Below are 16,040 nucleotides of genomic sequence, written 5' to 3'. Positions count from 1 at the left end.
TACTACACCAGCAAAAGCCATATCTGGATTGGAATATTCTGGCCACCATAGTCCATGCATTGGTAACTGGATTACTGTAATGAACAGTCAGACAGGCAATGAGGTGGTGCACTTACGCATGCAAGTGGTGAGCTTGGTGACAGCATGGACTTTATCCAAAAAATTAAAGCAATACTGCATGTACGGGAGTGGGTGGGAGGCAGGTGTGATGAATATGTCAGTGATATATCCATTGTATGATTGCCAATCCTGCCTTTTTAAAATAGGATTTTAATTATTTATTGGTTAATTTATCCTTTGGAACAAAGGGTAGCAGTAATAATATTTTTACTAATCTTCTAAATGTTTACTCATAATTGGTAGAAGATTGATTCATGAAGCAGCATCTAATACCCCCAAAATGTTTAGGTTTTCCACACCAGACAGCTGAAGGGCTTTTTTCTCCTTTACATTTTTGGGTCTTTCATCCCTTTGTTTTTCTATTACTGTACTACCCAAGACTCCCTCTGTTCCTTTATCTCCCCGTCTTTCAACTTTCTTTATTTCCCATGCCTGCATTCCTACCTTGTGCTATAATCTTACTTATTTATTGACCAGCCATTCCATTTTCTGCTCATGAATCCACACTCCTTTCGACTTTCAGATGCTCCTCGGACCAACTACTTCTTTCTTCTCTAGGTCACTATAAAGTCAACACTTCTGTATCCCTTTGATATCAGTTAACCTTTCCCTTGCACTATTCTTACTGCTGCTTGGTTAAATTATCATTCATGTTGTAATGTAGAAGCTGCCTTATATTGACCACTTTCAGACATCACATTAAACTTTGGTATATCATGAGAATAAGCCTAAGCAGAGTTTTGATTTCATTTTTTATTAACTGCAGCTTGAGGTGACATACCAATCTGACAAACACTAGTTAATCTTAACTACCTGTGGTTGGAAAGTAATTTATTTGAATTAATCATAGTTAAGATTAACAGTAGTTTTTCAGGTTCAGGCAACACAGACTTATTACAAAAATTTAGTGACTATTAAAGAAGATTTAGGGACACGCAAACCCAAGGCTCACCTAGACTCATTCTCATTATGATAAAGGATTGTTTCTTGTGTCATCCAGATGCAGCAACTGTTTGTTCATCTTGTCCTATATTGTTCAGTCTAACTGGTAAAAGCTTTCTGGTACTTAAGAGTCTTTCCCAGCCTGAAATCTTTTCATTACGGATGCCAACAACTGGACCTGAAACCCGCATGCAAAGGGTGCTCCACTACTGAGCTTAGCCTGAGGTCATATGGTTAGAGCAAGCCTTCATGCTTTTTATTGTTGAGCTTTAGGTTATTTTTGGTCTGGTGCACCCATATTTCCTTTACTTGGAAGTAAGTACTGATTTCAACGGGACTTGCTTTCAGGTAAACATGTATAGAATTGAACAAATAAAAGCATTAAGTGCCTTGTCTAATATTTACTTTGTTTTATAAATTTATATGCCACCTTATTTTATTTATTGTAGTAATAATTATATGCCACCTTATTTTATTTATTGTAGTAATAATAAAATAACACAAGCAAGCAGTAAATACCAAGATGATACAACATCAAATCTAAAAACAGGGCAGCAGCAGACAAAAACAATCCAAGCAAAAATTCCAGCTCTAAAAGCAACCTCAAAAACATAGTAGGTTATATCCAGTTGATGCTGTTGTCCAAGCACAAAGGCTTTTGATCCAGCAGGAGCAATCCTCCTGAGTCAAAGCCATACTAACACTTCATATAAAACACCAGTACCAGAATTGTACTTGGAAGCACATGGGAATCTAGTGAGCCTGCTTAAAAAATTGTGTCATATGGTTCACATAACGGTCCTAACCGATGCTTTCCCCATGGGAGAACTGTTTTCTCATTGGAGATGCATCTTATCACTGACATTGCTGACTTTTTGTAGATTGGTGAAGACACTTCTCTTTGACTAGGACTTTGGGGGGGCTTGAGGATTAGTCATCCAGCATTGCATATAATGGGGAATTCTGGCTTAATACAAGCCAGGGTCATCACATCAAAGCTGGTGTGCAATGAAGGGAGCAGCAAGGAAGGAATATTCAGCTCAGACCGGGCCTTTGTGGCTATTAGGATCAGCTGTGTTCCCGACTGAGCCTTTTATCTCCACAAAACTTGCTAGCCCTACCTACATAGGGGGGTAGTTTGTGTAGCAACAACCTGAGGTGAGAACCATGCTCAATGGGCTTTCTCTGTAGGTGTTTCACAGTTAGCTATCTCATATCTGATAACTTGGAGCAAGATGTGCTTAGGCAGCTAGAGTTAGGCTAGAGCTCCTGTTTTCTACCTGGTTTTAAGCATCTTTCTCATTTAGAGGTAGAGTAGAAACACATGTAAACAAGCACTGATTTGAAGCTAATAAGTTCATTCTTTTTCTAGGTTACTGCTAAAAATGTCTTTTCCGCCTCACTTGAATCGCCCTCCTATGGGTATCCCAACACTTCCACCTGGAATTCCACCTCCACAATTTCCAGGTTTTCCTCCACCTGTACCTCCTGGTAAGTTTTCTATCAGAAGCTTGTCTGATAAACCTCATTCTTCTATATTGGTCAGCAATATCTTAACATTTTAGGTTGGTGTTTAGTTTTTCTTTGTGACATGTGAACAAAATAATCCTGCAGCTTCTATACTTCCTGAGAGCACTTAACAGTTCTGTTCCGCCTATTTAATACCGGATTTGAAAATATATATATCGGTTTTTGATAGCTCTTGCTCAGAGACTATTAATGCAACCTCTTATTTCACAGGGACACCGATGATTCCTGTGCCAATGGGTATTATGGCTCCTGCACCAACTGTAAGTATCGCATAAGCCACTGTTAACTGCAAATATCTTTTTAATTTAAATGATAACTTTATAAAAAAGCATTAAAATAAATAACAATAAAGACACAATTAGCAGCATCAAATATTAAAACACAGCATAGTTGTGTTAACCTTCCCCCTACTGTATATGTAACACTGTACTGATCCCATATCATAGTTAGCAAATTGGGAACCATTCCCATGAACACATGACCCACTCGCCTCCAAAACAAAGTCCTACCTCCTTTTGCTTTTTGACTTTAACCATGTTTAATCATTGGATCTGCACTGACACTAACTATGGTTGGGGTGACGTCTTTGAATTTGAAAAGAATGCGCATGAAAAATTGCAAGGCTGTAACAGTGTAACACATTTAAATACAAGGTTCCTGACTTATATGTTATTTCCTGTGTGCTTTTATTTATAAAGCACGTGTATTGCAATTTGTGAAGTAGTATCGACTCAAAGGAACTGTATGAAATTTCCTTTGCAGGCTAATCTGTTCAGGCAGAAATAATTAATGCTAAGTTCCTGCTTGGTACCGTAGGAACAGTGCTTTTTAAACTTACTAATTGTTGCAGTGGGGAAAAAATCACAAGAGGTATTTGTTCCTCATCTTTCAGGTTCTGGTCCCAACTACCGTGTCAATGGTTGGAAAACATATGGGAGTTAGAAAGGAACATCCAGGTCTAAAGAACAAGGAAAATGATGAAAACAGCGGTCCCACTACTACTGTTTTCGTAGGCAACATATCTGAAAAGGCTTCAGACATGCTTATACGACAGCTTCTTGCCGTAAGTGGAATTGCCTTTTAGAAAGCAACCTTGCATTGTGTTGATTAGAGATTTTAGTGTTGCTTAATTTTTCATTGATTTCATTGACTTTTTGTATTCTTTAAAATGTTAGCTAAATTCTTTCATGTTAAGTGTTCCATATGCATGCAGGGCTTTTTAGCTCACCTCTTCCCCATACCTCTGGAAAGTCCACCCTCAAGATCAGGGCCCTCCAGACCATATCTCATGACACATGAGGGGCGGCCCTACAAAGATAAATAATCTACCCCCAATAGACATGCCAAAAATTAGTGCATTGCAGGGGGTTGGACTAATGACCCTCATGGTCCCTTCCAACTCTACAATTCAATGATGGTGGTGGTGGTGATGGTGGTGATGATGATGATATTTATACTTCACCCATCTGGCTGGGTTTCCCCAGCCACTGTGGGCGGCTTACAGCATATAAAAAATTGTTGAAACATCAGACATTTAAAATTTCCCAATACAGGGCTGCCTGAATCTATGAAATGCTAGATTATTGCTACATATTATTTCGGCCCTGAAGCTAAGTACAAAATTACTAACTTACCAATCTGTTTGCATTGTGTTAGGATAGTCAGTGGTGGGTTGATGTAGTTTAGGCTGTTACCAAACTAAACTCTTGGAGTAGCTCTTTTCATGGAAAATAAGGCTAGGTTATGCCTTCACTAGCAGTATGTCAAGGGTAACACAAGCTGGGAGAGGTACAGTTGCTCTCAGGTCCTTCTTGAAGATTTCCCATAGGCAGCTGGTTCACCACTGTGAGAACAGGATCCTGAACTAGATGGGTCAATGGCCTGATCCAGGATGGCTGGCCTTATGTTCTTTAGTGGAGAACACTAAAACATATACATTAAATCAGAAACTGAAATAGCAAATACAGTCCATAAAAATAATAACAATAAAAATCAAATATGAGCTACAAATGAATTTCAAAATTAAAACCAGATTCCTGTCTAGTGGGTTACAATGGCACAATTAAAAAACTTAAATCAGATTGGATTTGAAGGGCAAATATCCAGGAAAGAATAGGTTTTCATTGTGTAAAGTTTAAAAGATATTTCTGTCTAGGAAAAAAGTTCTATAGCTGGGGCACCACTACTGAAAAGACCATATCTAATTGCTATGCCTCAGATAATAGGAGCAGATGTAACAGGGCCTTATTGCAAAGACTTCAGTCAAGGAAATGAGTATTTGGAAGGAGATGGCAGACCTTCAACTCACCAGGGTTGCAGAATAGGGTTTTAAACATGGCAGCCTTTAGAATCATAGAATTGTAGAGTTGGATGGGACCCTAAGGATCATCTAGTCTAACCCTCTGCAGTGCAGGAATATGCAGCTGTCCCATACAGGGATCGAACCTGCAACCTTGGTGTTATCAGCACCATGACCTAACCAACCAAGTGATCATAAATTATCATGATTAGTAGGGTTTTAAGAAATTATAAGTGAGATCCAATTCTGGCAACCCATTTGCAGAATGAAACTTTGATTTTGATTTTTCCCTTTCCAGCCACATACAAACCCCAGAATTTGCTCTGGTGTGTCGCCTAATTCTCCAGATTTTGGTACTGCAAGTCCCAATGTACGATCATGCTTTATAAGATGCAACCCTATCAATATATAGAAGTACAGTTCTTAATTCATATTTCATTTTAAACCAGGTTGTTTTTAAAGAGACACTTTATAAATAGGGAAGTGGTAACTTGAAATTTTGTTTAGTATTTTAAAAAATCTGGTTATTTTTCCTCTCCTTTTAAAAAATAATCAAACCCACTGAGAGATAATAGAGGATATCTTTTAAGACAAACTTTTATGTACAAGGAGTAAGGAGCTGTCTGTGGAGGTGGTAGAAGAAGTTAAATAATGATGATTAGCAGGGTTGTGATAACAAAATACTAGACGCCACCACAATTATTAGGTGTGGTAATTTCTTTTAGGATGTCTTCTCAACTGACACAAAATTCATTGAGAACTTTCAAGAGTGAGAGAAGTTTTCTGAGTAGCAAAAAATAAAATAAAAAATCAATTGCCTCAATAAAAATTATGTTAAAAATATTTTACAGAAATGTGGCTTGGTTTTGAGTTGGAAGAGAGTTCAAGGAGCATCTGGAAAACTTCAAGGTATATATACTTTTATCCTTTACTTTCCCTCTAATAGCTATGAGGATATACACAAGCTTGGTTAAATTACTGAAGTGCCCACGCTTTAGCAGCAAGGGCTTAATTTTATTTTTACTCTGAGCTATTCTGTGAGTCAATAAGTGTATCGGATGGAACACAAGTTGTGCCTTCCACTGCAGATCAGTGGTGATCTGGGCCCTTGATCTGGTACTGCTTGCTACCCAATTGTACTGTACCAACATAGCACTGAGAATTAATGCTGCCATGCTAACCAGCTTCCCCCACTACTGAAGAGTGGTTTGTAACTTTATGCAGCCAATTAAATGTTGCAGCAACCTAGTATTTTTGAAAAACTAGTAACTGACCGTAATGGGATTTCAGATGAAAGGCAGCAGCACAGGACGGGTGTAGCCTTCATCCTCTGAATTGAAATTGCTTGGGTTTATGGGATTGGGCTGAAAATGTGTTTTAACTGAGGTCCTGCCATATATTTGGTGAAATCATAAAACAAATAGTTGACATTAAAGGCAATTGTGTGTGAGTGTTGCTCTCATGTGCATATATAATTTTTTAAAATTTGCTTTTATAAATCTCAATTATTCATTCCCTAGCCTTTGGGTTCTGCGAGTATAAAGAACCAGAATCCACACTACGTGCACTCAGGCTACTACATGATCTCCAAATTGGAGAAAAGAAACTACTTGTGAAAGTAGATGCCAAGACGAAGGCTCAGCTAGATGAATGGAAAGCGAAGAAAAGGGCTTCCAATGGGGTATGTTGTGTGTAACTATGCTAAACTGGGACAGGAAACAATTGAATTACAAATAAATTGGATTGGCATTAAGTGCTCTTGGTTCTTTTACCTGATTTGCTTATTCTCTGTTGCAATTTAACCTGCTATGCTGACTTTATTACACCTTTTCTGCAGATGACTGTTGCACTGTTCTTTTGTTTAATTTTCATGATCAGAATTTGAGTGTAAACTTCAAATCCCCAACAAACTGCACTGTCTGCTTGAGAAACTGGATTATAAAACTTTGGCTGACAGAAGAAGGTTAAGGGATGAGCAGCTGGAGTCTCTCAGATCAAACCCAACCATTTTCAGGAGGAAACCAGATGCCCTGCTCTCTGCTAGACTTGCTGATCCAGAGCAGAGTCTGCCAACTCCAAAATAAAAAAAATCTGATTCCAGCTGGGTATGACCAGCATGAAAAGCTTTGCTTAATATACAAAGTTGTACACATGCTTGCATGTCCTCTGCCAACAAGCACTGTGTCCATATATGTTCTCAGGCCACCATAGTTCAACCTAACCATTTAAGTGATAGCTTCATAACAAGCACAAGCAGGTGAACCTAGCCACAAACTGCATGTCAAATCACATTTGTAAACACCCTCCCAGTTAAGTATTTAGAAGAGAAAATAGTAAGATTGGAAGAAGTGAGGCATATAATAGTCCCAAGAACAGTCAGCCCTGGCTAAGATGCAAAACATGAGGAAATCAGTCTAGAAAGTGAGTCATTTTACACAGGTGCACTATATCAAAATTTCAAATAAGTTCACAAGTTGCAAGTCCTTGAATTTTTTTACAGGCTTGCCTATCAACCAGTGATTTCACTTTAAAAAATGTATATAATAATAAGCTGTCTGCTAATAATACAGTGTTAAAGGGTCTAAACCACTGAGCCTCTTGGGCTTTCCGATCGGAAGGTTGGCAGTTTGGATCCATGCAAGAAAGTAGATGCTAGGGCAAGTAGATAAATAAGTACTGTGGTGGTAGGAAGGTAAACAATGTTTCCATGCGCTCTGGTTTCCGTCATGGTGTTCTGTTGTGCCAGAAGTGGTTTAGTCATGCTGGCCACATGACCCAGAAAGCTGTCTGTGGACAAATGCTGGCTCCCTTGGCCTGAAGCAAGATGAGCACCACACCCTGTAGTTGCCTTTGACTGGACTTAACCGTTCAGGGGTCATTTACCTTTACCTTACCTAATACTACAGCTTTTCTGAAATGATAATGTTAGAGAAAAACACAAAATATTTAGATTTTTTTTATCTTGATGTAAGTCTATAGCCAAGGCTCAGCCAAAGAAGATGTGAAATATAGTGCATTTTCTTAATTGTAGTAACTTAAGCAATCTTGCATAGCTTGCAGTGTTGCTGTACTCTAGCAGCTTCAGCAGACTCCTGGTTAGGAATACATGCCTCACCATTCAATGTAATTTGTCCTTGGGGCAAGGAAGGGAGAAATAAAGACCAGAAGCAAAACACAGCCAACCCGCTCACTGAAACATCTTTAAAAGTGTTTTAATGCATTGTTAACCTTTTTCTATGTTTGTGTGATAAAGTAGTTAAAAGCTTTTAATGAGTTAAATTTAGTTACCCATGTGCCATAGAAAGGGGTTCAGGGTTTACCCTTTTGATACACAGCCTGTAAAGTAAGAGTATTTTAGTACAGTGCTACCTTGTGTTACGTATCATCCGCCTTATGAATGCTGTGGGTTACACGCTCCGCTAAGCCAGAAGTAGATGCCCCTTGTCCCAGGATGCGAGCAGAAGTTGCGCTCCAGGGGCACAGGAGGCGCCATTAGCAAAAGCGCGCCTCATGTTACGAACGGACCTCCGGAACGGATTAAGTACGTAACACGAGGTACCACTGCATTTATTTCACATGAGCAGACAAGAAAGCTCTCCATAAATTCCTGCTGTCTTAAAATATGGAGAAACTAAATCAGGCAGATATCTGGCTCTACTTAACTTCCATCCCTGACTAATACTGTTACCCCCTTAATTTCTTTTACTACCACCTAAGCAGCACTACCTATTAGGTCATTTCAGGCTGTTCCTCCTTGACATTGCAGCTTCTGCACCAGCTGAAATCCCCTCCTGCCCCTACTTCTTAGCTACTGCTTCTCCATAAGCCTGTCTCTTTTCCATTCACTCTTTATCCACTTGGCATTTGACTGGACATCCATCTCTTATTCTCAGGTGAGATTCCCATCCCCTCCTTTTAAGGCAAGAATTTGTTATTTAAGTTTAATACAAGTGTATGAAAAAGGGAGGGAAAACATGGTAGGACATTGCCTGTTTTTTTCCACTGCTCCTCAGTAGCAACAGCAGTGACAAATGTTTGATGGGATGGAAGATTTAAAAAAATGTAATATGCACATTCTTTTTCTGTATTTAGGTTTTCCTTGCAGCCAGGCTATAGGCTGAGAATGGCCTGGAGCAAGTTGAAGTCACTTGGCCTCAGGTCATTCATACTTCTATGTGCAGATGAGAATTTATCTATTTACTATTTGTAAGGAGGAAAGTGGGGATTTTCATTTCTTACTGTATTTGATTCTGTGATTTATTTATTTTTAGATTTAGAATTGTTGTGAGCCCCTTTGAGCCTTCCGAGAGGCAAGCTATAAGCCTTTAAATATATAATCATTAAAGTTTTGTAGGCAACTGTGTATATATTAATGTTTTTATTAATAGTTTAAGGTCTATGTTACATTCATCTTACATGGAAAATTGAAATTCAGCAATTCTAGTGTGGAAGTGACAGTCTACAGATATGTATGTTAAAGCATTTTACACGCATGTATTGTCATTGTGCAGTATGACCACTTACATCCAAAAGTCTGTTTTATACTGCAGACAAACTTTGTGTATAAGTTTGGTAATGTGTGACCCAAAGGGTAGGTTGGTACGGTGTTGCCTTGTATGTGTTCTCCGCTTTGTTGAACAGCATTCTTAATCCTACGGAACAGAATATTTCTATAACTGCTGACATAGCGTATTAATTTGAAACCTGCACTGTATTATGTTGTACTTGCTGCATAAAAATATCACATGAATCCACACTAAATTATTTCTATTTCTTCAGAGAGCACAGACATTGTAGTGTAGCATTCTCTTTAAAGTTTGTGCCAGGCTTCAACAAATTCATTTGCCCTCTGTCATGTGTGATGAGTGGCAATCATTATTCTCAGCTTGAAAGGTACATCTGAGCAGTAGAGTGGTGGTTCCTGCCACTGCCCCAGCTTCAAAATTGGGAGGAAGGTGGTATGGCAGAGGAACCAAAAGAGACTTAGCTATAAAGGATTGGCAGGCACAAAAAGTGTTGGATCTTGCTGCCTAAATGCATCTTATGCACCTTTGTGCAGCACCCAAGAGTGCATGCTGCTCTCTTCACCCAGGAGTTATTGGGCACAGAGGACCTTTCTGCAGCGAGTGCCGAGCACTACTCAGCTGGTCTTTACTGAAGGCAATGCTGTTGTGTGTGATCACTCTGCAGCTTTGTCAGCTGGTTGGTTCTGTACAAAATAAAACATTTTGAATTCTTGCAGCACAAGCAGTGCTTTAGTCATTAATTTAGCTTTGTCTTCCAACAATGAAAATAAGTAGTAGAGTGCTAGGAAGGCCTTTTGTCTTGAGAAAATGATGGGAATATATGTGAACTTTCTGGGTTTGCCAATTGAAAAATTCTGTGTATCACTCTTGTGAGGACTAAGGCTGGGCAACGTATTGATATATCATCCAAAACTGGTTGAAGTCCATATCATTATATCGGTTTCATAATTTTTGACCTGGCAATATATTGAGAATCATGGGGTGTGGCTGTGCGGGTGTGTTAGTTATGCAGAAATCCCAATGTGGGAAAACTGAAGCCAGCCAATGCCTCTACATAGCTCCATCCTTATTTCAGACCATGTGATGTATCACTATATTGCAATGTTTAGCTGTTGATATAGCACAATGTTGAAAACCAGATATTGCCCAGCCCTAGCGAGGACCTACTAGAATCCGTAGTTAAAGGCTGCTTGTAAGGATGTTAAGTACACCTAACACTTCCACTTGCTAGCTACATGTAATAGACCTATTTAGTTCATATGAAGTAAACATTTTGGATGCCGTTCTGCTATGTCCCATATGCTTGACTTCAAGATTTGTGTTATTCTTTAGAACACCAGGCCAGAAACTACAACTGATGATGACGAAGCCCTCGATGAAGAAGCAAAGAGAAGAGACCAGCTAATTAAAGGGGCCATTGAAGTGTTAATACGGGAATATTCCAGCGAGCTCAATGCCCCCTCCCAAGAGTCTGACTCTCATCCCAGGAAGAAGAAAAAAGAAAAGAAGGAGGATGTATGTGTTTTGATTTTGGACACAAACAGATTTACTTCATCTCCCTACATAAGGGCCAAACCCTGTGCCAATACATTAGCTCAAAGCATCTGATGAGAACACAAATCAACAAACCTTGATGTTAGCAGAAGTTTTCATGTTTCATACTGAAATTAAATCAGTTCTAGATGCCAAACCCTGTGGATGTTGTAGGTCTGTGAACACAAAGGTCACAAATGCCTAGACTTCTTGGAGCTACAGGTTTGAATCTCAGCAGGTTTGATTCAGCCTTTCATCCCTTCTAAAATACATGTATTGAAGTAATTGCAAAATGTTTTTTTTGAGATGGGGAGATGATTTTAAGACCCTAAAAGAGATTCTGCCTGTAATGTTTGACATCTTAAATGCCCTAAGTCACTGGGTCATAGAGGTTTGCACTGGTGTTATAGCCACAACTCAGCTGATTGGCAGCCCTTCTTCACTGTCCTGATTTAATTATGTTTGTGCACATAGCTAAGAAGCTCTTTCTTATCCTTGAGGGATGAAAGCCATGATGTTACAAAATGGTTTGTTAATATTTGGCTGTTGGGCCAGTGACGTCCATACTTTATAAGTGTAACATTTGACCCAAAATGCTATAATCCCCCTTCTGTGGATAACCCTGCTGATGATTACACTAATTTTTGCTTTCCTCTGGGGGGAAAGGGTACAGCTTAGTAGTAATTATGCCAGCCTTGAAAATGCGTCATGATTGTTTCAATGATGGGCTCTTAATACCCGCCACTCATAGCAAGAGATGGGGGTGAATTTTGGTTTCTGTCTGCAGCCTTTCTTACTAAGCTTAACTTTCTCCCTTATGTTGTGCTGATAGCAAGCAATAAGATAGCTTGGGCTGCTGGTGAAGTGTATGAAAAGGCAGTGCAAGAAATAATTCTTCTCACTCAGGGAGTGAGTGCACCTCCCACTGTTCTTTAGCCTCCACTTAACTTAATCTTGCACTGATTTTTTTTGCATTCTGCACTTATTTATAGGCAAGCCATGTCTCTCTCTTTAAAAGTTATTATCCATGCTATGGATTGTGTTATGTATATAATCAAGAATATAATGGTATCGAGAGACATAATGGTACTGAGAGGTTACTTTTTAGAAGCCTATATTAAAAGAACTGAATATTGATCTTCCTCCTTTAATAACTGCTAGTTTTAGGGTGACCTTGCTAATGTAGCTGGGTTTTAAATTTAGTGTGGTCTATCAGAACAATGAAACATTTAACTGTGTCCTTGTCTTCCTGCCCCTTGAAATAGTGGAAGTGCATCTTTATTTTGTAAGGATGAACATGGGACACGAGCATGACTTCTCATCCCCTTATCTGTTGGGAAGTGTGGGACTAAGAAAGCTCTGTGCATGGTGGGGGGAGGGAAGTATATAAAACTGTGGTGGGTGCCGTGTAAAGCTGGTTTTGAGGCACTGTTATCCCCTTTATTGAATGCTTATAATTGTGACTGGTTCCCTTGCCCATTCTGTTGGTTGAAAAGATGAGGGATAATGTGGGAAAATTGAGAGTGCGGGGAAAAGCAATGGCAAGTGAAATCTGACTCTTGATTTCAGATGTGGGGAACCTCGCTAATTTGCAGTAACTGTTGGCAACCCGCCTCTTGATATAATTACAATTTTGCGAATTAGCGAGTAAGAAACAAAACAAGGCTTATAATAGTACCACAAAAGGCCACTTTTAACAAGCGTAGCTTAGCTTGCAAGATTTCCTAGAATGTTAATGTTCTGCAATTTTAAATGGAGACATGCCAGGGTGAGGTGGCACCCAGCAAACCTTTGCCGAGAAGTAGATCAGTAAACGGAGAATTAGCGAGGTTCTTCTGTAACTTTGTTGAGTCAGACCTACGGTCACAGCAATGCAATATTGCTTATTCTGCAAACATACAGAACATTGTTTTTTTTCCAGAGTAGTGTGCAATCTATTTTTTAAAAAAGAAATCTCCGTGGATTTTTCCGCAGATTTTCCGCAGATTTCCAGTGGCCCCACTGATACCCTATCCACTCATCACCAAGGTTCGTTTACATTGTAGGCTTTGACAATGACTATGTTTACTGCTAGTTACCAGATTTGTGACTCGTGTCCATCTAATTTTTTTTTTCATTCATTTAACATCAGACTGTGAGGTTTGGTACTGCAGAAGGCCTTTATTTATCTCTTACAAGACTGGTACAAAACATCTAACCTTCAGCTTTTCTTTTGGTTCTCCTGTTTCTGTGCAGATGGGTTTTAATATTCTGTCTCTTGTTCTGCCCCCCTTTCTCTCTTACAGGAAGATATAAATGCTATTGAAATGGAAGAAGATAAAAGGGACCTGATATCCCGAGAGATCAGTAAATTCAGAGATACGCACAAGGTAGTATACTTGTTTTTGTACCTTATACAAAATTAGGTTTTTGCAAAATCCAGTTTCCCTCCCCCTTTAGAAAATTTAAAAGCACATGACCATATCACATATAGTAGGCATAATGTGTGTCTAAAAAGCCACTAAGGACAAAATCCCACTTAAATCGTCTTATTTTGTCCTTTTTATTTTCTAATGACTACCTTGCAGTCTCCTCAGTGTGAATACATTAAAAAATCAAACACATCTACCCCACTTTTCTTAAAATTAACCCAAAGCAGCTAAAACTATTTACATAAGAGCCAATAATTAGGCTGGGCTGCTGCGTAAAACATTCTGGCCCCCACATCATTCAAGCAGTTGTAAGACATAATTCAAACTCTGTTTTACTGAGCTCTGCTCCTTAATTTAAACTTGAGATTTAATTTAATAGCTCTGAGTTGAGAATGGGGGTGAAATTAAATTAGGTTAGTGGTTATCAGACTTTACCAAAATTTAGATGCATGGAAGAACTGTAAATTCCCATTAAGCTAATCTATTCATTGACCCCCACCATTATGATAGAGATCATATGGTGACTAATGCAAGATGAAAAACACAGCTTGGAAAGTAACATGGAATAGGATGTAAGTATGAGCTTCTGTTTTTTTTTATTATTTATGGATGCCCCCTCAGAAAAATATGCAAAGGGGTAACTGGCTTGGAAATGTGTTTACACAGCAAATCCTACCTCAGGGTTCCCACCTACAGAAGTTTCTGTAATGTGAATTTGTGAATGTGTTCCGGTTGGGAAGGGTGGTTTAAGGGGGGGTGAAATTCAAGCTATGCATGCACTGTCTCTTGATGTTAGCTTCTAAGGGAATATGAACTGCCCACCAAGGCTGGAGTACTGCACGCTCAGTGAAGTATTTATCCCTGAAATGAGTGCTTGTAGTTTGCTAATATTGGTATAATGGTGTGAATTTACAAAACGGGTAAAAAGTACTCTGGTTACAGGATCACACTTACTTTAAAGCAAAAATGGATGTACATTGCTGGCAATGCAACATATTGTAGTATAACTTTGGAATGAGAACCTGAGGATAATTGTTCCAGAAGATGTATGAAACTGTTCAGTGGTGAAACATCGTCTTATTTCCAAGCCCCAACATACCTCTGAAATGTAAAGAAATAATGTGGTTAAAACAAAAACAAAATATGCTTCACTGTTTCAGAAGCAATCGGGCATTTTGCTGCCTTTGATCTATCCTATTGGGGGAATATTTTGAATTAACCTTTTCTAATAGATGGAACTAAATCTAATACAAAATGGCCATTTCATATATTGGGTGGGATGTTCAAAAAGGGGCTGGCTAATGAGCACAGTGAACCTTTGCATGTTTTTTGGTTAGAATTTACAAACAATCGGACTGTTAGGGTATCAGCATTGCAGGGGGTGTCCATTTACAGCACAGATGAGTCTGAAGAGAACCGAAGGTAAGATTTTACATTTTTTTTTCTACCTACCTTCTTTGCTCATTACTTTATTAGCATATCCTGAATCCTTTCCACCCCTCATTTCCTATAAAACATCCTTTTGTTCACTTGGAAGCAGCCTATTACTTAAATTTTCAATATGAAGCAGCAGTGCTGATTTGGCTTTTAAGAAAAGAGAAGCTTGAAATAAAAGCCTTTAAGATGCCAAAAGTCAATGCAAATTTTTATCATGGCTTTTACTACAAAAGAAATTTTTGCGGGGGAATCCCGGAACTTAACCAAAGACATTCTTATTGGAACAACTAAAATAATCTGTAAGTATCGATCATTTCAGTATATAAACTTTTCTATAAAAGTATACGAAATTTGAGGTAAGTTCTGCTTTTGAAAGTTAATATAGCTAGCATAACCTTAATACACTAAATGAAATTCTATTGTATGAGAGCATTTCACTTAGAAAGTAGGTTGCCACATTCTGTACACTTTCACTTTTTCCTCCTCCATTATGGCTGTTCTCTACCATTCTCAAATACCCTTTTCTTTTGTGAGTTCAATGTATCTAACACCATCCTCCCTATATTTCACTTTTGGTGCCATTTAGTGTGGTGGTTAGATATATTGACCTTTTGTTTATTAGTTTTATTACTGTGACTTTGTTTTGGTTCTCTGGTCCATGAGCGCACACGAGAAGACTGTCTGACAGGTAAGATTGTTTTTAAAGTTGTCTTAAATTCTTTGTTGAAAGAGAGAAATAAATGCGCACTTTATTGTTCCAGTTTATAAATTATTTCAACGGTGGTAAACACGGTGCCAAATGGGGCGATTTTGCTCTTCCCCCCTTGCATCAACTGCATACCATATATTTAGGGTATAATCCTTCCTCACTCATGCTGCACCCATGCACAGACTGATCCTGTAAGGAATAATGGTGCTCTGTTACTTTCTCCTTAGCATACATGCAGGCAATGAACCAGGCCACTGCTGAAAATAAGAGGCTTGTGCACTTCTCTTACACCCTCCTCCACTTGCCACTTGGTGAAGGAACGGCTCCTGCTCCTTCCACCAAGTGACAAGAGGGGGCTGAGTAGTGATGCAAGAGCCTCTTATTGGCTGAAATGGTATGGTGCACTGGTTGCACATGTGCGCTAAGGAGAGGAGGCGTGAGAAATGGGCTCTGTTGATCTCTTCAGGCACAACACGTGGATGTGGAAGGATCATGCCCTTCATATTTTGGCACCCATCAGGCTGATATTTGGC

General features: G+C 39.0%; 1 protein-coding gene across 3 annotated transcripts in view; it reads left to right on the top strand.

Moving 5' to 3' along the window:
* Positions 1-16,040, top strand: part of RBM25 (RNA binding motif protein 25) — a 31,834-nt gene that overhangs the window by 3,779 nt on the left and 12,015 nt on the right. For 2 of the 3 annotated variants that reach the window (XM_081186095.1, XM_081186094.1), the window contains exons 2-9: positions 2,435-2,553; positions 2,803-2,852; positions 3,485-3,655; positions 5,743-5,800; positions 6,412-6,572; positions 10,750-10,932; positions 12,925-12,978; positions 13,236-13,319. In XM_081186095.1, the coding sequence (XP_081042221.1) occupies positions 2,448-2,553; positions 2,803-2,852; positions 3,485-3,655; positions 5,743-5,800; positions 6,412-6,572; positions 10,750-10,932; positions 12,925-12,978; positions 13,236-13,319 (867 nt within the window). In that variant the 5' untranslated portion in view covers positions 2,435-2,447. The remainder of the gene's footprint in view (positions 1-2,434; positions 2,554-2,802; positions 2,853-3,484; positions 3,656-5,742; positions 5,801-6,411; positions 6,573-10,749; positions 10,933-12,924; positions 12,979-13,235; positions 13,320-16,040) is intronic. The other variant, XM_081186096.1, reaches the window with a different exon arrangement.

The sequence above is a fragment of the Podarcis bocagei genome (assembly GCF_964188305.1).
Source record: "Podarcis bocagei genome assembly, chromosome: 1".
Taxonomy (NCBI): Eukaryota; Metazoa; Chordata; class Lepidosauria; order Squamata; family Lacertidae; genus Podarcis; species Podarcis bocagei.
The sequence above is the reverse complement of the archived record's forward strand: the minus strand, read 5'-3'. Positions and strand labels throughout refer to the sequence as shown.